This window comes from Engystomops pustulosus, chromosome 8, assembly GCF_040894005.1.
Source record: "Engystomops pustulosus chromosome 8, aEngPut4.maternal, whole genome shotgun sequence".
In the NCBI taxonomy this organism is placed as follows: Eukaryota; Metazoa; Chordata; class Amphibia; order Anura; family Leptodactylidae; genus Engystomops; species Engystomops pustulosus.
The window spans coordinates 18,807,445-18,835,427 of record NC_092418.1 but is presented as its reverse complement, the minus strand read 5'-3'; the positions used below and the strand labels follow the sequence as shown (position 1 = coordinate 18,835,427).

Sequence of the window (27,983 nt, the reverse complement as noted above, 5' to 3'; positions counted from 1 at the left end):
AGTGATGATCACAATGGACACTGTCTCTTTTTTATTAACTCTTAATTGATTGTAAGACCCTGAGTAAATCAGTGTGAGGGCGACGGGAGTATTTATGTAATGATATGTCTCTGTGACACTATGGATGAAGTGCTGCCGAGTAATTGGGGTCCCTACTGTGAGATATAGAGAGATGTCACCGGGTCATCGCCTCCGTGGTATCTCCCGTGCAGCGCAGGCCGCCATCATAAAACAAGCCGGGATTATTGCGCAGTAATTCCTCTACATGAACACTGGGGATTCACTGGCGCTTTTGTGTAATGAAATCTGTATATCAGAGGGTGAGAGGCTCCCCGGCTAAAATATTATACCGCGCCATAGTGGACAGGGAACCGATACTACGCCCGCTGCCCGTGATACATAACGTCCTGTCACCCCAGGCCCCGGAGCGTAGCGCTGAGCTATGAGGCTGCCGGGACTTAGGGTAGATCCTAAATATCCTCTTAGCCTCCCTATCTATTTCTTAGATATATCTGTTTCTGGGAAAGCTGGGGAAGACCAATATGGCTGCTGTGGTAGTAGAACTAGGGTCCCAGCGCCATCTGTGAGACAAGGCCTCTTCATTTTTGCCTCAGGGGAAACGTCACGGCCCTACATAACTAAGCATTCAGTCGTCTAGAAAGCTGGGTGCTGCCCCCTATTAAAATAAGTAGGTGTATAAGGAGGTTTCAACAGATTTTGAGGTGTAAAATTACCTTGAAATACTAAAAGCAGGATGAGCACCCCACATGTTGCCCCCAGCGCCTCCCTGACCCCAGACAGACAGACACAGCTTTATATGCAGTAGCCATTGTATTCACCTATTAAAAGCCCGGCGCCTCACAAAAACCTGTTGAGAGCGAATTTCATCGTCCGGTGTGGAGTCGGATCATCCTTACCTCTTACCTCATAGAGGACAGGTGTCCAGCACACAGAACTAATAACAGGGATAGGAGAGAGGAGCAGAAGGTCACAGCAAGGCGGACAGCTGCCAGGTCACCCAGGAGACTGCATTATCTGAGTCTGACTCAGTGGAAGCATAAATCTACAACCTGATCATCCTCAACACATCGCTGCCCACTATTATTATCATCTCTTCTACTACAGCATAACAATACCCGGCGGCCATCTTGGATTTCAACCAGGTCATTCTAAAGGTGTCCATTCTCATCACCATGGTGACAATCTTTGTATACCATGGGTGACAAGAACACACCCTGTCCCCATTTCACTTTTACACCATTTTCAAGATCTCTGCAAGCTGTCAGTGAATCATCAGTCACATCTAACGATGAAAAAAACCCTCATTCTCACAGGGGGATCTAAGGAACAGTTCTGGTAGGAAAGGTCCCAGCCCATAGGACTGTTATGCTACTACGGTAGTACCACTGCTTGCTGTCAGTGACTAACCATTTTCCTTTATATAGCCCAGCTACATGCAGTGTGCAGGTTTTGTTACAGTGTATTGGTCTAGGCAATATACCAGACAACGCAATCTTTATCTATTCTTATACATTGTAACAGACCGCAGCTGTGTTGTACAATTCTAGCGAATAATCTCTGTCCAAATCGTCTTTGTTCAGTGAGCCATATGACAGGCCGGAGCCTTGTGTATGTGGTCACTGTGCCCTGATACGTGCAGTATGCAGCTGCCTCGCTGTGTCCCCCCTGGCGTGTATGATACATGGGGGTCACATAAAGTTTATTCATATGGGGTGTGGTGGGTGCACAGGGGTAAACGTTCCTCTCTTATTGCACACAGCAAATCATGTTGTACAGGGGGCACAGGCAACAGGCAAGCAGTGCGCTGCGTCCCCCCTAATGAGACGGCCTCATTATAGTCTCCAGAGAGGCAGATGATCCCAGCCCGGGACAATAGACAAATGAGGAGACACTTTCATCTTTACTAAGGACACCCATTTAGGTTCCATCTTTGATAACATACATGCTGCTGCAGAACATCTTGGGCAGGTCAACTACAAAAGGACATAAAACATAAATGGGGAATGCAGCGCAGTAAATTTACCAGAGACGATATCACACAGGAAAGGCTTAGATACATTCACACCTCACACATTACTCTGATACTGTATCGCACATCATACACTTTGATGCGCTGAAACTGTAATCAGACTATATAATTTAGATACTCTGAAGGTGTATCACACTCTATAAGCTGAGATACACGTGACAAAAACGCCATGTAGGAAACTGCCCTGAAAGTGCATCATACATCAGAAGCTTAGAAATCCAGAATGTCTATCATACTACACAAGTTTATGATGATATAATGCAACTGTATCACACATCACAAGCTTAGATACATAGAAAATTGTATCGTAGACAATCAGACCATATGACACATGATGTACGAGGGATTATATAAGAAGGAAACTCCAGGAATAAACATGATAGGGGCTCCTTTTCCCCAGCGCTGACGCCTTGCCCTGAACATGTGTTTATTATCTCTCACATCTGTATGGACCCCTGAGCTGTGATACCGGGGGTCTATGTCCATCGCACCTTCTACTGCAGAACCTGAGGGGGAACATATGATAAAACACAGAACCGTGTGCAGAAATCTGCAGATTATTCCCCAATCCTCTTAGATTACAGATAGGGCGCAGCTGCTCGCTCTTGTAGGACGACTTCTCCTATCATAATCTCATGGGACTCCATCATTAAGGCCAGTGGCACACGTGGCGTTTTGAACCCGTTTTTAAGCAGTTCGTTAAAAAACTTTTTTTGAAAACGCATCAGTTTTTTCACTTTTTGTTCGTTTTCCCCCAATTATGATGATTATGATAATTGGGAAAAATGGACAAAAACGGAAAGAAAAGATGCGGTTTCAAAAAACTGCATGCGTTTTTTTAACTGACTGCTTAAAAATGGCACAAAAACTAGTTCAAAACGCCACGTGTGCCACCACCCTTAGGGCTCTGTACTCTAAAAATGTTTTACATGTGGCCCCTAAAATCTCAGGGGCCCCTAAACACAATGGGGGACATTTACTTAAAGTGTCGGTGTCTGCACTGGCTTTGTTACCGACCTGCTCTCGGAAAGAAGATACAGATTTAATATTGTGGAGCTGTGCAGATAAATTTCTGGCGCCGAGACCATTTTCTGTCCCTTGGACCAAAATCTGTCCCGAGCACCAGAAATGTGTCCAACAGTCAGAGAACAGGCAACAGTGCAATAGCACTGATTTGTGTCCCTGCTAGACCAAATTTCTTTTGGTCTACTTTCCGCCAGTTTACAGCGTCCAAAAATGGCTGCGACACATATTAATTGTGTCTGAGTTTCCACTCCGCCAAAGCCACGCCCCTTTTCAGAGAAGAGTCGGAGCAGGCGGAAAAAGTCATTTTTTCTGTCCCCGACAGCTAATAAATAGGTAGGAGAGCAGAAGATGCGGTGAAAGCGCCACAAAACTGGCGGAAACACCATAGTAAATGTCCCCCAATAACTTCATTGCAAATTCTTGGGCAAATCTGTAACAGACTCCAATCTACCATATACAGGCGGTCCCCTACTTAAGAACACCTGACTTACAGACGACCCCTAGTTACAAACGGACCTCTGGATATTGGTAATTTACTGTACTTTATCCTTAGGCTACAATAATCAGCTATAACAGTTATCACAGGTGTCTGTTATGAAGCTTTATTGTTAATCCTGGTTCTTATGAGAACCTAACATTTTTAAAATCCAATTGTCACAGAGACCAAAAAATTGTGGCTGGGGTTACAATAATAAAGTATACAGCTCCGACCTACATACAAACTCAACTTAAGTACAAACCTACAGAACTTATCTTTTACGTAACCCGGGGACTGCTTGTACCATATATAATTCTGAATCATCTACCACCATATCTGCCTACATCATACTTGTAATATTTAGCACATTGTAACATTTTTGGAACTGAACCCCCTGTTTTTTGTTTATCCTCATTCTAGGCAGGCCATACACCTTAATAGGGACCAGCACCCACATTTGTGAAATGGGCTTTTTACTCCATATAACAACAATGGACAGGATCTAAATCTTTACCCCACACCCAAAACCAACTGTCCTCCCAGAAAAGCAAGGAACAGGTTTCTACTAATATGGCGCCTGTAGCTCTATAAACAAGTGTGCCAGCATGAGCCCGGCAACTGGCACCAGTAACTGATCCCATATACAAAGGGAAGGGGATCTCTCTGATTGGCTGGTGAGACCCAGACATAGAAAGCATCATGTCCCGGCATGTTATACATTGTCTTCTATATTTATAAACCCTTCACCCCATCAATAAGACAATCATAAAGAGACCTGATCCTATAAATCCCATCAATCAGTGAATGAACCTTGTAGAAAGTCTTCATTTTATCTGCAGCGCCCCCAACTGGTGAAATAACATTATAACATGATAATCATTGACATGAAAAACGATAATGCCACTCCATTGAATTTGGAACCCCCATTCCATGATTGGTAAGAATCCAAGGGGTCAGGCCCCCACTGATCAGTATGTTCTCCCCAATCCTGTGTTAGAGATGACATTAAATACTGTGCCATCCCCTTTAAGAGCGATAATCTTAAATCGCTGGTATAAACATTGCATCATCCTAAAGTCTGGTCTGTACTACAGTCTTATGCTGGGATTTCCGGAGCTGAAGTTTCTGTACTGTGTGTTAGGCCTTGTATGAGGATTTGATACAAGATGTTCTGCACCAGATTATATCAATAATTATCATTTCCTGAGGTTCTGAAATAGTAAGAACATTGAGATCCAGGTCAAAATATAGACGTCCATTACAATAAGAGCACGCCAGAAAAAACTGCGATAAAACAGCAAATAGACCATTTCCATCATTGTTCTTCCGTCAGGAGGCTTCAGTCTAGACAATCCTCTGCGAGCGAAACGCGTCAGCACAAATCTCTCTCTTGTTACAATGTGTCAGTGAGGAGGAAATGTATGAGCCTGGAATCCAGAAGGGTTACCTAACAGAGAATACAACTGTAACAAATACTCAGCTGTGAGTAGTATATGTTTTATATAGTGTCTGCACATGAACATTGACAAACAGAGTGTAAAAACATGAACTGAAACATCTATCTATCTATCTATCTATCTATCTATCTCATATCTATCATCTATCTATCTCATATATATCTATCTCCTATCTATCTATCTATCTATCTATCTATCTATCTATCTATCTCATATCTATCAATCTATCTATCTATCTATCTATCATCTATCTATCTCATATCTATCTATCTATCTATCTATCTATCTATCTATCTATCTCATATCTATCAATCTATCTATCTATCTATCTATCTATCTATCTATCTATCTATCATCTATCTATCTCATATCTATCTATCTATCTATCTATCTATCTATCTATCTCATATCTATCTATCTATCTATCTATCTATCTATCTATCTATCTCATATCTATCAATCTATCTATCTATCTATCTATCTATCATCTATCTATCATCTATCTATCTCATATCTATCTATCTATCTATCTATCTATCTATCTATCTATCTATCTACCTATCAATCTATCTATCTATTTATCTATCTATCATCTATCTATCATCTATCTATCTCATATCTATCTATCTATCTATCTATCTATCTCATATCTATCAATCTATCCATCTATCTATCTCATATCTATCTATCTATCTATCTATCTATCTATCTATCTATCTATCTATCTATCTCTCATATCTATCTATCTATCTATCTATCTATCTATCTATCTATCTATCTATCATCTATCCATCTATCTACCTATCTATCTATCTATCTATCTATCTATCTATCTATCTCATATCTATCAATCTATCCATCTATCTATCTCATATCTATCTATCTATCTATCTATCTATCTATCTATCTATCTATCTATCTATCTATCTATCATCTATCCATCTATCTATCTATCTATCTATCTATCTATCTATCTATCTATCTATCTATCTCTCATATCTATCTATCTATCTATCTATCTATCTATCTATCTATCTATCTCTCTATCTATCTATCTATCTATCTATCTATCCATCTATCATCTATCCATCTATCTATCTATCCATCCATCTTTCCCATAACCATGTGAAGTCAATCCTTCAAAATTCTGTTTTATCTAATCCTGGAAAAGCTGGGTGACAAATTCTATTAATACATGTTGTCTGTTATTACTATGCACTACAACTCCCATCATGGCAGACACATTGGGGCCGCCTGTCCTGCAGTACACAGTTGTGGTGACCTGCTGGGAGTATTTTATGGAGTCAGCATTCTTCCCTCGGTCTGGGCATGGACAGGTGCAGGGCCACAAATTCAGGCCTCTGACACTGTCGCCAGAAGAAGTGACCTTCCAGGCTCGAGACCAAGACCCCAAATGCCGACTCACTGGCAAGGAGAAAGGACTGGGAGGAATGTGTCTATGTATAGGGTCTCCCTGCCTTCATTATCTACAAGCACACAACAGGTTAAACATAATATCATGACAGCACTGGTTAGATTGTAAGCTCTTGTCACAGCCATTTTGTACCTGAAGAATCGCATGACAATTTTTACTCAGAGCACAGAGCAGAGGTGGTGGAGCAGTCCAATGTAGAGAGAAGAGAGCACAGCAGTGTGAGGACAGGCCCCCAGTACAGTCCTGGAATATAACATACAACAACATACACAGAGGTGTAATTATACAAAGCCAATACCTAATGATGTCTGCAGTTCTATCCAGAGAGCTAAGAGCACAGCAGTGTAAGGACGTGCATACTTGGAGAATTTACAATCATCGAATCCGTATTTCACAGTCCTGCTGCTACAAACAACATACACAAAGGTATGAAAACACATCTCTCCAGGGACAATACCTAACACTGTTTAGACTACTAAAAGATTGCCTTGAAATGTATGGCTGTATAGGTGTAAGATGGGATACTGACCCTAGACCACCACCCTTCAGCCTCCTAGACCACCAGGAATATTATGTGATATGTATAATTATACACGTGAATTCTGCTTCACAGATAATTCTATACAGACACACACAGATATAAATTATCAGCAGGACCCTGGGCTTTATCAGTGACAATCCCCCCCATTCTCCTCATCACAGACAATGGGGAGGTCTATGAATGGAGCCGCCTATAGACCAGATTGCATGACCTGTAGCTTTCTATGTAATATATGACTCTCAAGGGCTTTCCGTGACCTGTAGTTCTACACACAATGGCAAGTCACTGGTTGACTGTCTCTGGTCACTCAATGATGTCAGTTGGATTGGATTATCTCCCCCCTCCCCAGCTGACAATAATACACTGGTGTGGAGACTGGCACGATATTTGGATGCTTGTATTTCTTCCTGATCTCTAACTTTTTAGTCGCATCGGGCCACATTATCAAATCTAGTGCAGTCTCTACTATTGTACTATGTGCAGTTTGCCTGTGGAGTTTTTGGTGCACTTTGTACATGCTGCAGAATTGTGGTGCAAACAGTAACTAAGCAGTAACAGCCCCTTTAGGTGCATGTTTTGTCTGTCTTGTCCGGCGCAATGCAACACAAAACTGGGGCAGAGGCTTTATAACTACATGTACAAGCAGTTTGCATGTTCTTTTCAGTGCAAAATCAGACAGAAAACTTGCGTTTTAGAGTCTGTTGCACTTTGCCGCACATCGCGTTTCATTTATGTGGTTTTACTTGCTATTCTTTCTGTGAGTAGTGAAATTTAACATGTACAAATTATTACAAAAGTCGCAGTTTAGGACGCAAAAGACACTCCAGCCTTACGCCAGGTCTAAATGGGTGAAGGCCACAGACACCCCGTGCCGGTCCACTGACCCGCCGGACATGTCATTGGCATGGAGATGGCGTAAAGGAGAAAATGGGCGCAAATTCTTGGTTGTGCTCCAGGAATTGCGCATATTTCAAGGCTTGTACAACAGATTTCAGGTGTACAAGCCGTGATAAATGTGGCTCATAAAAACTCTCAAACTCTCAATCAACTCTATGACAAACAAATTAAAACGCTTTTTGTGTTGCACAGCTCAGTACTTCTGAGCTACAAAACCAAACGTCATGGAACGACCCAAAAGTATGAAAAAATGTTATTATTCATAAAATTTCATAACATAACTCTATGAAAAATCCCCCCCCCTTTAGTTCTCTTTCCGCTTCAGTCGCCCATCCATTGCATTTTGTCTCCGTTTTCTCTGTGATGCATCCGTTTTGTCTCCGTGTCCGCAAAAAACCTGAAGGTTTAACTTTACTTTGAAAACATCACACCTGGTTTTTCAGTTTCATCAGTGACAACAAATGGATGTTTCATCAGTTTTCTTTTGTGGACCCATAGACTTTTATTGCCTTCCGTGATGCACATCCGTAAAAGAATGTTTCATAACTTTTTCCACGGACAACAGATCAGTGCAAATACAAGCCAATGGGGGTAATTTAATGAGGGCCCGGCGTGTTACCCAAATATTTTCGTTTTGCGCAGATTTCCCCTGAATTGCCCCGGGATTTTGGCGCACGCGATCGGATTGTCGCGCATCGGGGCTGGCATGCACGCGACGGAAATCGGGGGGCGTGGCAGAACAAAAACCCGACGGATTTGGAAAAACCGCCGCATTTAAAAAAAAAAAGTGTCGCGGGAGAGACACGCGCAGAGAACGCGCTGCTGGATCGCGAATGGACCGGGTAAGTAAATCTGCCCCAATTTGAAAAATGACTGAAACACGGACGTGATAAACAGTGCCAATGTGAGAGAGCCCTAAGGTAGATAGATAAATAGATAAATAAATAGGGTTATGATATGTATTGTAGATAAATAGAAATGACATGGATAGATATGAAATCATTTGTAGATACAAGATAGCTAGAATAAGATAGATGTGTTAGGTTGCTATTAACACAGATACATTCATTTATTTCTCCTAGGTTTAGCGCACTGCCTCCATTTTTCTGCATTTCTCTAGAGGGTTAACCACCTGGGATAACTCTAGTTCTTTCTTTTTTTAACCATTGCTGCTTTTTTATGTAGACGGATACAGCACAGATGATAATTAATATAATGATTCATGGATTATTTGTTGTTGTACTTTTAATTTAGAGTGTAAATATTTGTAACTAAATTGTTACTTTTTGTTACAATATAACAATCATAGAATGTTAATATCAGAGATACATAAATATAAAAACCCCCTCTCCTAAGCTGTACCCCATTATTCCTGTGCCCCCTCCTCTCCTGAGCTGTACCCCAGTATACCTGTACCCCTACTCTCCTGAGCTGTACCCCAGTATTCCTGTGCCCCTCCTCTCCTAAGCTGTACCCCAGTATACCTGTGCCCCTCCTCTCCTGAGCTGTACCCCAGTATACCTGTGCCCCTCCTCTCCTGAGCTGTACCCTTGTATACCTGTGCCCCTCCTCTCCTGAGCTGTACCCCAGTATACCTGTGCCCCTCCTCTCCTAAGCTGTACCCCAGTATTCCTGCGCCCCCTCCTCTTCTGAGCTGTACCCCAGTATACCTGTGCCCCTCCTCTCCTGAGCTGTACCCCAGTATACCTGTGCCCCTCCTCTCCTGAGCTGTACCCCAGTATTCCTGTACCCCCCCTCTTCTGAGCTGTACCCCAGTATTCCTGTGCCCCTCCTCTTCTGAGCTGTACCCCAGTATACCTGTACCCCTACTCTCCCGAGCTGTACCCCAGTATTCCTGTGCCCCTCCTCTCCTAAGCTGTACCCCAGTATACCTGTGCCCCTCCTCTCCTGAGCTGTACCCCAGTATACCTGTGCCCCTCCTCTCCTGAGCTGTACCCTTGTATACCTGTGTCCCTCCTCTCCTGAGCTGTACCCCAGTATACCTGTGCCCCTCCTCTCCTGAGTTGTACCCCAGTATTCCTGCGCCCCCTCCTCTTCTGAGCTGTACCCCAGTATACCTGTGCCCCTCCTCTCCTGAGCTGTACCCCAGTATACCTGTGCCCCTCCTCTCCTGAGCTGTACCCTTGTATACCTGTGCCCCTCCTCTCCTGAGCTGTACCCCAGTATACCTGTGCCCCTCCTCTCCTGAGCTGTACCCCAGTATTCCTGCGCCCCCTCCTCTTCTGAGCTGTACCCCAGTATACCTGTGCCCCTCCTCTCCTGAGCTGTACCCCAGTATTCCTGTACCCCCCTCTTCTGAGCTGTACCCCAGTATTCCTGTGCCCCTCCTCTTCTGAGCTGTACCCCAGTATTCCTGTGCCCCCTCCTTTCCTGTGCTGTACCCCAGTATTCCTGTGCCCTTCCTCACCTGAACTGTACCCAGCATTACTGTGCCCCTCCTTTCCTGTGCTGTACCCCAGAATTCCTGGTGAGCTGTACCCAGGATTACTGTGCCCCTCCTTTCCTGTGCTGTACCCTAGTGTTCCTGTGCTGTACCCCAGGATTCCTGTGCCCCCAGATCCTGTGCTGTACCCCAGTATTCCTGTGCCCCCTCCTCTTATGAGCTGTACCCCAGTATTCCTGTGCCCCCAGATCCTGTGCTGTACCCCAGTATTCCTGTGCCCCCAGCTCCTGTGCTGTACCCCAGTATTCCTGTGCCCCCAGCTCCTGTGCTGTACCCCGGTACTCCTGTGCTGCTGCAGGCTGAGATGTGGATGATGAGGATGATGATGATAGACTGGAGAGGCTGCAGCTTTCTCCTGCTACTACTAGGAGGGGCTGTCATGGCTCAGACACAGGATCACTGCCCCTGACACTCCCCCACTCTGATACATGAGGATAGTAGTGTAGTGCTAGTCCATGTGCAGAGCAGCCTGGATCCCAGCATAGCAGCAGACACCCTGGATCCTCCAGCCTAGCCCTGATAATGATGAGGCTTCTCCCCTGCTCTGGAACTTTATAATGTCAGCTGCAGGCTGAGGATTACTCCCCTGTCACTGGGTCTGTGGGCATAAACCTGTGCCATGTGTGCCCTCCTTGGCCCCTTGCCCCACTCATGGGATGTGGCATTCTAAAGCCTCGGATCGTTTCTGGGCACCTGGGGACACTGAGGGCTCAACCCAAAGTCTCCCTGTTGCTGACTATGATCTTCTTGTTCACTTTCTTCTTCTATTGCCTGAGTGGCTCTTGCTGTGACTCGCAGATGAGTTTCGGATCCTTGCGCACTGCGCAACCCCTTGTGCCAGGGGGCTCTGCCCCTGCGGAGCCTTGGATAAGTGGTGTCGGGAAGCAGCTTATCTCTGAGGATGCCCATGAGAACACATTGCCCCCTGGAGATGCCCAGAACACTCTGCACCCTGGTGCTGCACTTTTAGACAGTTTGCGCCCTGGCACTGCACATGCCATATCCAGTGCCAAGGATGGGGCACCGATAAACTCATTGATATCTAGTAACAGGACTTCAGACCAGAAATGGAGCAGGAGCCCCAGTGCCATCTCAGTGCACAGTAGTTTTGGAAGTAAAAAATTTCCCCAAGCCATCATTGTAGGAGTTAAAAAAGGGGGAACCCGAGCTCTGCTGGAATTCCTGAGGATACACCCAGATGTCAGGGCGCTGGGGGCTGAACCCCACTTTTTCGACAGGTGCTATGACAAGGGTCTGGAATGGTACAGGTGAGTACAGTCTGGTCTTTGTCTGTAGCAAAACTACAACTCTCAGCATGTCCTGACTGCCACTGGCCAAATATTGGTGTGTGGACGGGTGGGGTGTACAAGAAGGTGATGTGAATTTATGTAATTGTGCCAGTGTCAAGCAATGATACACTGCAGGGCACAATCCGCCGTATTGAGCGTAATCGCTATAATATTACAGTCAGATCAAGGGAGAAGTTATGGGCTTGTAGATTTCTGGATTGGCGCTGCCGCTGTGATGCCAGGAAATAATCTACTTGTTCTTTTTTTTTCTAATTTTAATTAAATAATCTGCAGGGGGTTTATCTTTTTTTTGAGCTTGTTTAATTTATCTTTATTTGGTGGGTTTCTGGTTTCTTTTTCAAAAAAGTTGCCATTTTTTGTGCAACCCATACAATCCTAGCACTGTACGCCAGCAATGGAGGGGAGTGTTACAAAAAGTCACAGTTGATGAAACTTAAACGCAGCGAAACATCTGGGAGACAAATGTACTGCAGCACAAAAAAGTGCAAGGAAAGTAGTGCAACACAAGTTTGGAGTTTAGGTGCAGGATTAGGCACAAAAATACAACAAAGCGCAAAATAGTCACAAAAGATATGATACATCATCCCCAAAGTGACCACATTGTAAAGATACAGCAACATTGTGTATCTGAGCTGAATCTGTCAGATACTGCAGCTATCTGCACTGTTATGGGAATCCTAGAAATGGTACATTTTAAGGTGGACTAGATAATATGAGATAGATAGATAGATAGATAGATAGATAGATAGATAGATAGATAGATAGATATTAGATAGATAGATATGAGATAGATAGATAGAATTGATAAACAAATAAGAAGGCTCTTATATCTAAGTTAATTTATTTTAATTAATTCCCCACTTTTTTGCTTCAACACATCAGAGGTCTACCTATTTTTTGGTATGCATTGAAGGGTTTCTGGTCTTATCTCTGGAGTAGGCACCCAACATAGGATTTGCACTGGTGCTGGATTTTTATTTTATAGACAGATAGATATGAGATAGAAAGATGATGCTTGTTAGATAGACAGGTGGATAATAGATAGATATGAGATAGATAGATAAATAGATCAGTATAGATATACATGAGATATATAGATAGATATGTGATAGATAGATGGATGGATAGATATTAGATAGATAGATGTGAGATAGATAGATAGATAGATAGATAGATAGATAGATAGATATGAGATAGATAGATAGATAGATATGAGATAGATATAAGATAGACATAGATAAATAGATATGATATGGATATAGGTGGATAATAGATAGATATGATATCTTATTAATACAGGTTTTCACCTTATAATGTAAGACGTCTCCAATAGGTTGATGTAGCAGAGCTGCTGGCGTCAGTAACTTTATGAATTGGGTCTGATAACTACAAGTAAAAATAAAGTTAAATGTGAAATTCATCTTCTGAACCCTCACATAGAGCAGTGGTGGAGAACCTTTGGCACGGGCTCCAGTGCCCTCTCAGTGGGCAGCTCAGCAGACAGGACCTAAGGGATCCTCCTGCAGTCCCAGGCAGCCAGGACCTGTCATCCTCAGGGTTATTTTAAAGTGAAACATCCGGCTTTACCTGATACTGCAGGAAGAGAGAGAAGGAGTGGACAGGATCAGATTATCACTGGAGCCATTGGTCCTCCTGCTCTGGACCCCACTATTATTCCTGCTCAGGGGGCTCTCAAGGGGACGCCCGAATTATCCTTCTTATGATCGTGACTGTTGAAAGCTGTGGTAGAGAAGGAAACAAGAAGAAGGCAGTAAGTTACTGCTCGGATTGCTGCTTTGGCAATACATAGGAGGGGTTTGGGTTGCAGTTTGGGCACTTGGTCTCTAAAAGGTTCCCCATCTCTGACATTATAGTAGAAGATATCGGTGAGGTCTATTAGTTTGTCCTCCATCACCTTCTCAGGGTCAGAATTAGTGTGGAGCATCAGGGGAAGACACTTTTTTTTAGTGCACTTAAAGATGGAATAGAAATCCCTGCTTCTGCTTCAACTCCATAGATGCGTTTTTAATCCCCAAACTGCATTGTAAGTGTAGACAAGTCTCACAGTATCTTAAAAAGCCTTATAGATGCTTGAAGGGCTCCATTCCTGTCCTCTCTGCCTGTATTCACTCCATGTGGATCCTCCTGCTTGAGGAGCGTTCTGTTCTTCTTACAATTCAGTGACATCACTCACATGTCTCCCATTGAACAAAGCAGCTAATGTGCAGTGTGAACATAACCTTAAAGGGGTTGTCCAATTGATAAAAATTTGGAAAACCCTTTCAAAATCATGGCCACTTCACTAATCCTCTGCCAGTCCCAGTCTGACGCTAATTGGTCACTTCCTGTTTGTCAAGCGGGAACAGGAAGTAGAGACCAGCGGTAACCTGGGAAGACATATGTAATACGGAAGCTGCAGCATCTCAAAGACCATGATCTCTGACCGGTATCAAGACCGGTATTAAAAAAGGGAGCAGGTAACCTAAACTTGACACATATATGAAAATATGGACTTTCCCTTTAAGCCTGTCAAGTGGCAGATCTGTTACCCTGTGATGGTCCGGTCTCTGGTTTAGCTTTTCCTCAGCATCTGTTACGGATTGCAAAGCGTTTGTAGAATGAGACGTTTCCCGCGTCTTGTAATAATTACGTCCGTTTGATCCTCTGTGTGTTCCTGCCAGGCGACTTTACAAGCCGAAAAAAAGGGGAAATAAAACTGGAGAAATAACAGATACATATAGAAAGAGGGCGAGCGGCGCATTCATCCTGCATGTTTATACTGTCACTGTGCCGCAGGAAAGCTGGCTTTCATTTTCCTAACCCGAATCATAGGATTTTCACCATTTCCTACTTTCCTGCTGCCAAAAATGTGATAACAATAGGGTGTTTTATGGGATCTGTAGAACATTCCAGATAGGTGTTCATGAGTCTCAGATGGTTAGAACCAGGAGTTCTGTGTAGACAAAGGACAAGGTGCAGGTTATAAAGGATCTCTCTTCTTACTTTAGAGACGCAATAAACCTTAAAATTATAGTAACTACTATAGTACTGCCCCCTATGTACAAGAATATAACTACTATAATACTGCCCCCTATGTACAAGAATATAACTACTATAATACTGCCCCCTATGTACAAGAATATAACTACTATAATACTGCCCCCTATGTACAAGAATATAACTACTATAATACTGCCCCCTATGTACAAGAATATAACTACTATAATACTGCCCCCTATGTACAAGAATATAACTACTATAATACTGCTCCCTATGTACAAGAATATAACTGCTATAATACTGCCCCCTATGTACAAGAATATAACTGCTATAATACTGCCCCCTATGTACAGGAATATAACTACTATAATACTGCCCCCCTATGTACAAGAATATAACTACTATAATACTGTACCCTATGTACAAGAATATAACTACTATAATACTGCCCCCTATGTACAAGAATATAACTACTATAATACTGCCCCGCTATGTACAAGAATATAACTACTATAATACTGCCTCCTATGTACAAGAATATAACTACTATAATACTGTCCCCTATGTACAAGAATATAACAACTATAATACTGCCCCCTATGTACAGGAATATAACTACTATAATACTGCCCCCTATGTACAGGAATACAACTACTATAATACTGCCCCCTATGTACAAGAATATAACTACTATAATACTGCCCCCTATGTACAAGAATATAACTACTATAATACTGCCCCCTATGTACAAGAATATAACTACTATAATACTGCCTCCTATGTACAGGAATATAACTACTATAATACTGCCCCCTATGTACAGGTATATAACTACTATAATACTGCCCCCTATGTACAGGAATATAATCACTATAATATTGCTCCTATGTACAAGAATATAACTACTATAATACTGCCCCCTATGTACAGGAATATAACTACTATAATACTGCCCCCTATGTACAAGAATATAACTACTATAATACTGCCCCCTATGTACAAGAATATAACTACTATAATACTGCCCCCTATGTACAAGAATATAACTACTATAATACTGCTCCCTATGTATAGGGATATAACTTCTATAATACTGCCCCCTAGGTACAAGAATATAACTACTATAATACTGCCCCCTATGTACAGGAATATAACTACTATAATACTGCCCCCTATGTACAGGAATATAACTACTATAATACTGCCCCCTATGTACAAGAATATAACTACTATAATACTGCCCCCTATGTACAAGAATATAACTACTATAATACTGCCCCCTATGTACAAGAATATAACTACTATAATACTGCCTCCTATGTACAGGAATATAACTACTATAATACTGCCCCCTATGTACAGGTATATAACTACTATAATACTGCCCCCTATGTACAGGAATATAATCACTATAATATTGCTCCTATGTACAAGAATATAACTACTATAATACTGCCCCCTATGTACATGAATATAACTACTATAATACTGCCCCCTATGTACAAGAATATAACTACTATAATACTGCCCCCTATATACAAGAATGTAACTGTTGTTTTTTTCATATAAGTATTATTGAAAATGAATACATCTTGAGTGCACAAAGAGAATACATCTGTGTTATTTTTGCAGATTTGGTTGTAACAACAGATCCAACAACAGCCATAAATGAGGTCTCCAAGGAAAGTAAAAGTATTGAGTGACATTCCTTTACCATAAATACCATACAAGAGGAGGCGCTGCTGATCATTAACACCTTGTTTTCTGGATAATAGGATCAGTCAACAGGAAGGTGATTTGTGCTGAGACTATAGGACTGTAGTAGAAGACTTAACTGTAACATCATTAGGTCAGGAGGGGGATGACCTCTGACCTTTGCTCTGGGCAGTTGTTATTTTGGATAGAGTCCCCTATTAGTCTTAACAAGGAGGTCATAACTCCTGTAACCGGAAAAGTGGCAGTGCCTAATGGTGATGGGTCCTGACAGTTGTAGGGGCCTCACTTTATGGTTTGCTATAATACCAGACAGCTAATCTGATTCCTTAAGTGATCCTCTTCTCTCAAGTGAATACAAACTCTACTAAGATAATTTTATGCGACTCAGGAAAAGCTGGGTGACAAGTATGACAACTCTGCCCAGCTTTCCCAGACTTCAGAATGGTAATCCTTTCTCATCATATGGTCACCATATCATGTTGCTGTAAAACTAGACATCCGGGTCTGCTATAAACTATTGGTGCTGCATTGGATGCCATATTGCTTGTCACTCAGCTTTCCCAATCTCCTGAATAACATCTCCAAAGTTATGTATAAATCAGTCCCATCTTACCCCCTAACTATACATATTTCTTATTCAAACTTGGAAAATCTGGGTGACAGCCTCACTAGACAACATATCGGTTGTCACCCAGCTTTTCTAGACTCTAGAATACTAAATCTAGCTGAATGTGCACTCATTCCTATATTAATCCGTAACTATGCAAAGTTTCTTTTCAAATTTGGGAAACCTGTGACTGTCTTTGTGAAAGTCCTATAATTTGGGTTGTCACTCAGCTTTCCCAGATTCCTATAGTTTTGGTTGTCACTCAGCTTTCCCAGATTCCTGAATGGTTGATCTACCAAGGTATGTACTTATTCTAATATTAGTCCAAAACTATGTAGACTCAAGTATGGTAATCAATGACAATTCCTATATTGGTGACCATATTGGTGGCACCCAGCTTTCCCAGTATCCAGAATGGTAAACATTCCTAGGTATGTAGTGATTGCTGTCTTAAATTTTTAGGCCCCGATGTAGATGAAGAACAGTCAAGACCTGGAGCAATTGTAAGTGGCTCAGAAGAGGTTTAGTAGATTTGACAGAAAGAGCAATGGAGCCACTTGAGGTGAAGAGAACCTGACGAGAGGTCAACCCTCCAGGGAAAGAATTAGAACTTCATCAGAACTGCGGTACTTTGTGACTCCAAGTCTAGTAACTCAGTATCAACTGAGAATAAGTTGTATCACATGACTGCTGAATCTGACTACACAAGTTTTGTTTGTAGTCTGGATCCCTACATCTTCATAGAATTGTTCTCCATCGTGACTGATACATTGTAGCAAACTATCAGTGAAACACGATAAGTGATCATTTCTCTTAATTTTCTGTCTGGACTCTGAAAATTGGCTAATGCGTTTAAGAGGCTGCACAATAATGATCCCACCTTTAATCCTGAGATTAGCTGCTCCGTGTAGTATTGTCTGTGTCATTATATACCACAGAATGGGGGGGGGGGGAGAGGGGGCTCTGATGTTCTTACTGTCAAACTGTCTATAAATGGAATTAGGCTCCTGAGAGAGAGACGTGAGGTATTGTAGGCCTCCCGCCTCGCTCAATATCTGCTCCCAGGCCTCTGTCTGTCTCAGGACTTGAGAGTTAGTGGCAGCTCAGTAAATACCCCCAGGACCCCCGGTGACATTATGTTTGGGGTTGTTTGACAGGAGCTGAAATCCGATCCATAAAGTTTAATAGGAGTGTACATTGCAGATAATCCATGGAGAATATTGACAGGCGGTAATTCACTATGAACTGCTGGGAACCGGATAGTTTACATTTTTGGATTGTCTCACTTCAATATAGATATATCTGTAACTGGGAAAGCTGGGTCGCCAAAAATAGGGGTAACAGTAGAGGTTGCACTTAGCTTTCTTATCCTTCTGAATGGCAACTCTGCCTTACTGTGCAATACTACATATGATGTTCTTATGAGACCACATGTCAGGAAAGATATGGCATTCAGGATTATGGATAAGCTGAGTATAAACCATACTGGTGCTATATATAATAGATTCTCCGGATTCCTGAATGGTGTATTTTCATTGCTTACACAATAGCTATATCATTTATTGCTCTATTAAGCAGTATGCCAGGGAAGATTTGCTAATCAGTACTATAGAAAGCTGGGTAAAGATCCAGCCTTTATCACAGATTTTAAAGGGTGTGCAATATTGGCGGGTGTAAAGCTTTAGGGCAGGACTGATATACAGTACTGATCATTATAACAGCAAAGCAGGGTGTAAATCTTAAAGCATTTATTAAATCTCCTCCAGGGTTTGTTACCCAACTTTTTACAGTTTCTGAATGTCGGCTCTGCTTTTCTATACAGTTATACATCTCTTGGGCTGATATAGCTGTGTACTAGGGCTGATATGCCAGTCTGGACTGCAGAAAAGTCGAGTAAAAATTTCAAAATCACTATTTTATTTGTTACAGAGTTTCCCACCCATCTTTACTGGGTTCCTGAATAGTAGGTTATGCAGTAATACACTCCTTACAGTAATCTTGAATCCTTAATAACAGCTCCTACAGAATCTGCTGCCCATCTCCCCTGGCCTACTACATAGGTGAATGTCATTGCCGATTTGTCATTCAGTACAATAGAAAAGCTGGATGAACATGTTAAACTCCCACAACTACTTTCCTGGATTCTTGAATAATTTGATACAGTATGTTAATCTATATTTAGCTAAAAGAGTGTGAGCTAAACTGATACATTGTTACAAATACATGACATGTGTGTGGACTGGCTAATCACACACAGCAAGAAGTATTAAAGCAGAATACTGTAAAACTTTATCAGTGTCCAGGAATTGTGGGTAATTTATAATAGTCTTTCAAACTCCAATTTTGCAGGGACAATTGATGGCTAATATAGTCATTGACCAGTTGCTGCTTCCCCCAGGCCCCTGGGGGTGGTGTGATTCGGGGAGGGAATGGATGTGCTATATGCCGTGATTAATTACAGTCGTCAGTGATCGCCTATCATTCCTGTCATTCATCCCTTCACCTGCCAATACCGCCTCATAGTACGCAGTGAGGAGCTGACAGCTATCCCTGAGCCTTGTCAATAACTCTGCTCTACTTACTGGGAGACATCACCAAAGGAGCACTGCCTGTCCGTCTATCTATCTATCTATCTATCTATCTATCTATCTATCTATCTATCTATCCATCTATCTATTAATCCATCTTTCATATCTACTTATCTACCTACAATGTATAGAAATAGACATCAGAAGATTCCCCTCATTTCCTTTCCTAACAACATACAAATCTTGCAGACAAAAGCCAAGAGGTTTCCTCTAACTCCTCGGGGGCAGGGCTTATTATACTAGGCGTGGCTTAGCTGTCTTGTTCTCCTATTAGAGACCTAGAGATGGGGAATGGAGCTGTTTCAGAAAGCTGCCTCCCAGCCAGAGACCAGTCTGTTATCCATGATCCAGATTCAACTGGAACACACAGAAGACGAACCATAGATACTAACCAAAAATAATCGGAGACTGTATGTGTATAATGTCCAGTCTATTATAACTTATTAGTTAGCAATGACTTAAAGTTTTTATAATTGTTCTATTTCGGTCCTGTCTTGAGTCTTTCGTGTCACGGCTGCTTCCACTTTCTCTATCGTCTGATCTTCCTGTCTCGTTAAATCATGGCTAACATAGAATATGGGCCCCCGGGCAGGGTCTTACTGAGGGTTTAAGTGGATGGGCAGAGGGGATCCGCATCCTGTTTTGTTAGCACCAGGGATGAGTATAAATGATACCATATGGGCAGTGGGAGCGCTGGAGCAGCACTGCTATACTCCTATCACATTTCATGGCTTCCCATCTGTTTTCGGCTTCTCGGTAATTGTGCAGTGACAGTCAGGAGACTTTGACATTGGACGGATCACTTCTTGTTTGGAAATATGACCACTCAGCCGTGAGGGGTTACTGGGCACTAAAGCGGCGCTGGGATATAGCGCCATACTGGTAACAACTTTGTGTTAATTAGAAACTGCCGCTGTGTTTCCTACATCCTGCCAGGCTTCCCAAATGTGCGGATATGATAAGATCTGCCAGGGGTGGGCGGCTATCTGATGACCCGTCAGACCACCCGCCACTCCCCGACCCCCCCAAACACACACTAAAGCTATTATATCATTTAAGATGTAGCTGTGCCGGATGGGTTAACTTTTATGGGCGGCATTTTTCACTCCATCAAGATGTCAGTAATAATCAGTGATGGCGTATATGGAATATAGGGACATTTACAAAGATGTAGTGTATGGATGTAGCAGAGCCAGTTTTACGCTATGAGATAAATGACAGGTTGACACACAGTTTTTACTGCATGAATGTAGCAGAGCTGAACTGGTTAGATCTTTACGTTTGCATTATTCAATGTGTTTAACATTAGTAACCAATGTGTTTTAGCGAGAGGTTGTGCCAAGTTTACATCATCTACACACAGTATAGGGAATGTATTGTAGATTAATGAAGATCGTCTTAAGAATGGGGGGTCTTGTGGCCCACCTTAAGAATCAGGGGGTATGTGGGAATGCTACTATTCCATTCTACTCTTTAGGAAAATCCTGAGCGCTGTACAGAGAACAGAGCAAGACGCTGACGCTGTGAGACAGGAATACAAGGAAGCCCCATTTTATGATAGTTGGATCCCAGCATGTCCACAACTCCACTGGATAAGGAAAAAGTTGTAAACGTAGCTCAAGTTCTTGGGGAAGACATAATAATCTGTCTGGCCATATCAACCAATCAGAGCTCAGCTGACATTTTGTAATCTGCTCTTGAAATATGAAAGCTGCACTGTGATTGGTTTCTATGGGCAACAAAGAAACCATAGGTGGTTTCATAAATCACCTAGGCCGCATTATTATTTCTGTAATACCTGATTTTCTATAACATGTGGTAATATGGTGACCAAAGTTCAGCCTAGTAGAAATTCCGGGTATTACAAAAAGGTGCCCATATTACAGATTTCTGAATCCAGTCTGTATTTATCTATTCTTTACTAAATAGAGAAAACTTCTACGCCTGACAAATTGAGGTTTCCTACAAGTGAAAAAAAAACACTGCTATATATAGTTTAAAAAACTCTTCTTGTTTTAAACAGATACTGTTAGGCCATGTACTCACACTGCTGTGCTCTTAGTTCTGTGCACTGTGCACTGCTCCACGGCCCCTATATGCAGGAAGCAGTTTGTTTGATACTACATCAGTCACACAGGACAGATGGGAGGGGCTGTGCAGCAGTTCAGTGCAGATAGCTAAGAGCACAGCAGTGTGAGGACACGCCCCCAGTGCACTTGGAGAAGCTCCAGTCCTACAGTTCCTACTAACTACCTCTGCTGTATATGAGGAACTCTACTATAACTCCTTCTAATATATGACAAGCTCAGCCCTGCTACATCTGTACCTGTACATACATTCTAGCCCGAGGTGACATTTTCCTACACTTTTCCTGCTTGGCTGACCTTTTTGGATAATTTTATCTTTTTTTTGCGCAGTCATTTAGGGACATTGATAAAAGCGTTGAGAGCCGCGCGGCTGCCTGACATTTGATTTCATTTTGTAAACTGATGTGGAAAATTGACAGGATCTGCTTGAGTTACGGGCGGCCTGCGCCTGCGAGCAGACGTTCACCATCGCCCTTCAAGAGACTGGTGCAAGGTGACGAGGAACAATCCTAAAAATGATCAAAAATTTTAACTGAAACTCTCCCTATTAAACGGAAATCTATTTATCTACCTATCTCTCACATCTCATATTTATCAATTATCTCTCTCATATCTATGCATCCTTCCATCTATCAGGGACCCTCGTTGGCCGTCAGAAGCCATAATGTAACAGGTCATGTACTTGCTGCATACACCTGTAACAGGGAAACATTCCATAATCCGGCAGATACATCAGGATGGATTTCAGATACTAATAATTACAGATTGATTAATAATTGAGAACCTTAAATTTAGACCTTAAAGATACAGTAAACCTGGACAGTTTGGCGTTAGCTATTGTCCTCTCCTATCAGCCACTTCATGTTGGACACTGTTCCCCAATGGGATGTGTTTCCTGTATGCTGTGTGTCCGTCTGCTTCTCATGTCAGGTTAGAGTAACCCTTTAGATGTTAGCACTGTATAATTCGATGTGACACTCTTCTATGCGCCGCCTAATGCGCTACTAAACTTCAAAGCGTCCAGTGTTCTCCCCCTCGGCATGGCTGCGGATGATGTCTGCTCTTTTTGAGGCGAGGATTGAGGCATCTGGGACTGATTTGTCCTGCCTCGCAGAATTGAACATACACGTCTTGTAACAAATCAAAGACATCGCTTAAGATCCGAGCAGAAATCTAGTCAGTTTTGGGCAGGACTCTTACACTGGGCCTCTTTTTTGAAGGTCCTCACTGTTCCCTCACATAGCAAATAATAGAGGTATTCTACCCAAAAATACAAGGCAGTACACAAATATCAGATCTCCAAATTGTAGGGGTAATTTATCATACACTGGCACACTGTGCACCAGAGTATGATTACACCTGACTAGAGATGAGCGAACATACTCGTCCGAGCTTGATGCTCGTTCGAGCATTAGCGTACTCGAAACTGCTCGTTGCTCGGACGAATACTTCGCCCGCTCGAGAAAATGGCAGCTCCCGCCGTTTTGCTTTTTGGCGGCCAGAAACAGAGCCAATCACAAGCCAGGAGACTCTGCACTCCACCCAGCATGACGTGGTACCCTTACACGTCGATAGCAGTGGTTGGCTGGCCAGATCAGGTGACCCTGGGATAGACTAGCCGCTGCCCGCGCTGCTCGGATCATTCTGTGTCTGGATGCCGCTAGGGAGAGAGCTGCTGCTGGTCAGGGACAGCGTTAGGGTGCTAGTAGATTACTGTTAGGCAGGAGTGATTCTCCAAGAACCCAACAGCCCTTCTTAGGGCTACAATAACGTTCTACTTTTTTTTTTGTTGTTTGCTTGTGGCTGGGCTTGCTGGCACTAGTAGTGCAGCTAGTACCATATTGTGAGGAATTTGCAGGGGGACTTGCTACCGTTGTGTTTAGCTCTTAGTGACACACATATCCACCCCAAAGGAGAATCCAAACGGCTTACTTACGCCTACAATAGCGTTATATATATTTTATTTCTGGTTGATCTGCTGGTGGCTGTCCTTGCTGCAGTGCATATACTAGCCAATTGTGAGGAATTTGGAGTGAGACTTGCGACCGCTGTGTTTAGCGCTTAGTGACGCACATATCCATCACAAAGACCGAAGTGGGAAAATTTATTAGGGGTTGGATTTCAATTAGGCACAGTCTGCCATTTCCTTTTTATTTTCCTTTTATTTTTTCATAACTCAGCGTCATCTCATCAGTGTGCTTTCATACTTGGCTAGAAAATAGCCATAGCAATAGGATAGCATTGTTTGGTTTTAAAAACTAAAAAACACAAAAAAACACAAAAAACAGTTAAAAAAAAAATTAAAGTTATATAACTTTCATTTTCAAAATGTTTAACCCGAGGGCTAGGGGTAGAGGACGAGGACGAGGGCGGGGACGTGGGCGTCCATCTACTGCAGGGGTCAGAGGCCGTGGTCCTGGGTGGGGTGAGACACCACCTGCTGATGAGGGAGCAGGGGAACGCCGCAGAGCTACACTCCCTAGGTTCATCATGTCTGAAGTTACTGGGACTCGTGGTAGAGCACTGTTGAGGCCAGAACAGTGCGAACAGGTGATGTCGTGGATTGCCGACAATGCTTCGAGCAATTTGTCCACCAGTCAGACTTCCACGCAGTCCACCCATGTCACCGAAATCGGCACTCCTCCAGCTCCTGCACCTCAGCCTCCTCCCCCCCGGTCTGCCCCCTCCCAGGAAAATTTGGCATTTGAACCGCCATACTCTGAGCAACTGTTTTCTGGACCCTTCCCACAGTCACAAACCACTTGTCCGGTTGCTGCTGAGCAATTTTCCGATGCCCAGGTTTTCCACCAGTCGCAGTCTGTGGGTGATGATGACCTTCTTGACGTAGTGGAAGAAGTGTGTAAAGAGGTGTCCGACGATGAGGAGACACGGTTGTCAGACAGTGGTGAAGTTGTTGTCAGGGCAGGAAGTCCGAGGGGGGAGCAGACTGAGGGATCGGAGGATGATGAGGTGACAGACCCAAGCTGGGTTGAGAGGCCGGGTGAACACAGTGCTTCTGAGACGGAGAAGAGTCCTATAGCAGAACAGGTTGGAAGAGGCAGTGGTGGGGCCAGACGGAGAGGCAGGGCCAGAGCAGGTGCATCAGCGCCAAATGTGTCACGTAGTGAAGCTCCCGTGGCGAGGGCTCCCGCGGCGAGGGCTAGATTTTCAGAAGTCTGGAGGTTCTTTAAGGAAACACCGGATGACCGACGGACTGTGGTGTGCAACGTTTGCCAAACCAGGATCAGCAGGGGTTCCACCACTACTAGCTTAACTACCACCAGTATGCGCAGGCATATGAATGCTAAACACCCGAATCAGTGGCACCAAGCCCGTTCACCTCCGGCCGTGCACACCACTGCTCCTTCCCCTGTGTCAGCTGATAGTCAGCCCCCTGCCCAGGACCCTGGCACAAAAACCCCATCGTCGCCTCCACGATCCTCCACAGCATCCACCAGCGTTCAGCTCTCCATACCCCAGACGCTGGAGCGGAAAAGAAAATATAGTGCAACCCACCCGCACGCCCAAGCCCTTAATGTCCACATCTCCAGATTGCTTAGCCTGGAGATGCTGCCCTATAGGCTAGTAGAGACCGAGGCCTTTCGCAACCACATGGCGGCGGCCGCCCCTCGGTATTCGGTCCCCAGCCGCCACTACTTTTCCCGATGTGCCGTCCCAGCCCTGCACCAGCACGTGTCAGACAACATCATCCGTGCCCTGACCAACGCCGTTTCTGACAAGGTCCACCTGACCACGGACACGTGGACGAGTGCTGCCGGGCAGGGCCACTATATATCGCTGACGGCACATTGGGTTAACTTGGTGGAGGCTGGGACCGAGTCTGACCCTGGGGCTGGTCATATACTGCCGACGCCGAGGATTGCGGGGCCTACCTCGGTCCAGGTCTCAAAGGCCTACTATGCCTCCTCCTCCTCCCACCCCTCCTCCACCTCCTCCTCCGAACTACCATCCGTGGGCATGGCGCCATCAGTCGCTAGCTCTAGGCACAGCAGCAGTGCCGTCGCTAAGCGACAGCAGGCGGTGCTCAAACTGCTGAGCCTAGGCGATAAAAGGCACACCGCCCAAGAACTATTACAGGGCATCACGGCGCAGACTGATCTGTGGCTGGCACCGCTGAACCTGAAGCCAGGCATGGTTGTGTGTGACAACGGCCGTAACCTGGTGGCGGCTCTGCAACTCGGCAGACTGACACATGTGCCATGCCTGGCCCATGTGTTAAATCTCATAGTTCAGCGTTTCCTCAAGACATACCCCAATCTGTCTGATTTGCTCACGAAGGTGCGCCGCATCTGTGCGCATTTCAGGAAGTCCAGCACAGATGCTGCCACTCTCAGGGCAGCGCAGCGCCGCCTCCAACTGCCCGCTCACCGACTGTTGTGCGACGTGCCCACGAGGTGGAATTCAACATTAACCATGTTATCCAGAGTTTACCAGCAGCGCAGAGCGATTGTAGACTGCCAGATGTCAACTTCCACCAGAACTGGTAGTCAGGTCAGTCAGCTTCCTCAAGTCTACAATGAGGAGTGGACGTGGATGTCTGATATCTGTCAGGTGCTGAGTAACTTTGAGGAGTCAACACAGATGGTCAGTGGCGATGCCGCCATCATCAGCCTCACCATCCCGCTGCTTGGCCTGTTGAAAAACTCTCTGATCAGCATGAAGTCGGAAGCTTTGCGCTCGTCACAAGAGACGGGGGAAGAAGATTCCCTTGTTGATAGCCAAAGCACCCTCAGGTCTGTTTCTCAGCGCATATCGGAGGAGGTGGAGGAGGATGAGGAGGAAGAGGAGGAGAATGTTGGCGAGACACAAGAGGGGAGCATTGCTCAGACCTTCACTGTTCAGCGTGTATGGGCAGAAGAAGAGGAGTTGGAGGAGTTGGAGGAGGAGGAAATGGGCAGTCAGGCCAGTGAGGGGAGTGAATTCTTGCGCGTTGGGACTCTGGCGCATATGGCAGATTTCATGCTAGGCTGCCTATCCCGTGACCCTCGCGTTCAAAGAATTTATTCCAGCTCCGATTACTGGGTATTCACTCTCCTGGACCCACGGTACAAGCAAAATCTTTCCATTCTCATCCCTGGAGAGGAAAGGAGTGTGAGAATGCATGAATACCAGCAGGCCCTGGTGCACAAGCTGAAACAGTATTTCCCTTCTGACAGCGCTAGCGGCAGAGTGCGTAGTTCTGCGGGAGAGTAGGCGAGCAGGCAGCTTGTCCAGCACTGGCAAGGGTACGCTTTACAAGGCTTTTGCCAGCTTTATGTCACCCCAGCAAGACACTGTCACCTGTCCCCAGTCTCGGCAGAGTAGGGCTGATCTTTACAGAAAGATGGTGAGGGAGTACGTAGCTGACCATACCATCGTCCTAAATGATCACACAGCTCCCTACAACTACTGGGTTTCAAAGCTGGACATGTGGCACGAACTGGCGCTGTACGCCTTGGAGGTTCTTGCCTGCCCTGCCGCTAGCGTCTTGTCCGAGCGGGTTTTCAGTGCAGCTGGTGGCATCATCACCGATAAGTGTACACGCCTGTCGACTGACAGCGCTGACAGGCTGACGCTTATTAAGATGAATAAAGCCTGGATTTCTCATAATTTCCAATCTCCACCAGGTGAAGGAAGCTCAACCTGAATAATTTATGCACTCCTCCTCCTCCTCCTCATTTTCCTCCTTCTCCTCCTCTTTGTGCACTAAAGCAGAGGAAACTGGCTATTTTTTGACAGGGCCCACTGGCTCTAGCTATAGTACTTTATGCATGTAATTTTTCTGGAGGGCCACCTACCCGGTCCTCTGTTTTAAACAATTTTTGGGACTGCCACATACAGGCACTCTATTCAATTTTTCTGGAGGGCCACCTACCTGCTCCTCTGGTTTGAAAACTTTTTTGGACTGCCACATACAGGCACTCAATCTATTCAATTTTTCTGGAGGGCCACCTACCTGCTCCTCTGGTTTGAAAACTTTTTTGGACTGCCACATACAGGCACTCAATCTATTAAATTTTTCTGGAGGGCCACCTACCTGCTCCTCTGGTTTGAAAACTTTTTTGGACTGCCACATACAGGCACTCAATCTATTCAATTTTTCTGGAGGGCCACCTACCTGCTCCTCTGGTTTGAAAACTTTTTTGGACTGCCACATACAGGCACTATCCAAAATAATTGTCTCCATAGCAGCCTCCACACATTGTCTCCATTGCTACCTCCAAAAGTCGTCCATATAGCTGCCTCCATACATCGTCCCCTTATCAAACGAGGTGTGTCAGGCAGAAATTTGGGTTGTTTTCATGGATTCCACATCAAAGTTGTTAA

The 27,983-nt window shown here is 44.1% G+C and overlaps 1 protein-coding gene across 2 annotated transcripts in view; it reads left to right on the top strand.

Moving 5' to 3' along the window:
* The first annotated feature begins 1,015 nt into the window (after positions 1–1,015).
* The window catches only part of HS3ST6 (heparan sulfate-glucosamine 3-sulfotransferase 6), a 51,304-nt gene continuing 24,336 nt past the window's right edge, over positions 1,016–27,983 (top strand). Inside the window, exon 1 of one of the 2 annotated variants that reach the window (XM_072119974.1) lies at positions 1,016–1,356. In XM_072119974.1, the coding sequence (XP_071976075.1) occupies positions 1,310–1,356 (47 nt within the window). In that variant the 5' untranslated portion in view covers positions 1,016–1,309. Of the gene's footprint in view, positions 1,357–10,796; positions 11,617–27,983 lie in introns of those variants that run through there. The other variant, XM_072119973.1, reaches the window with a different exon arrangement.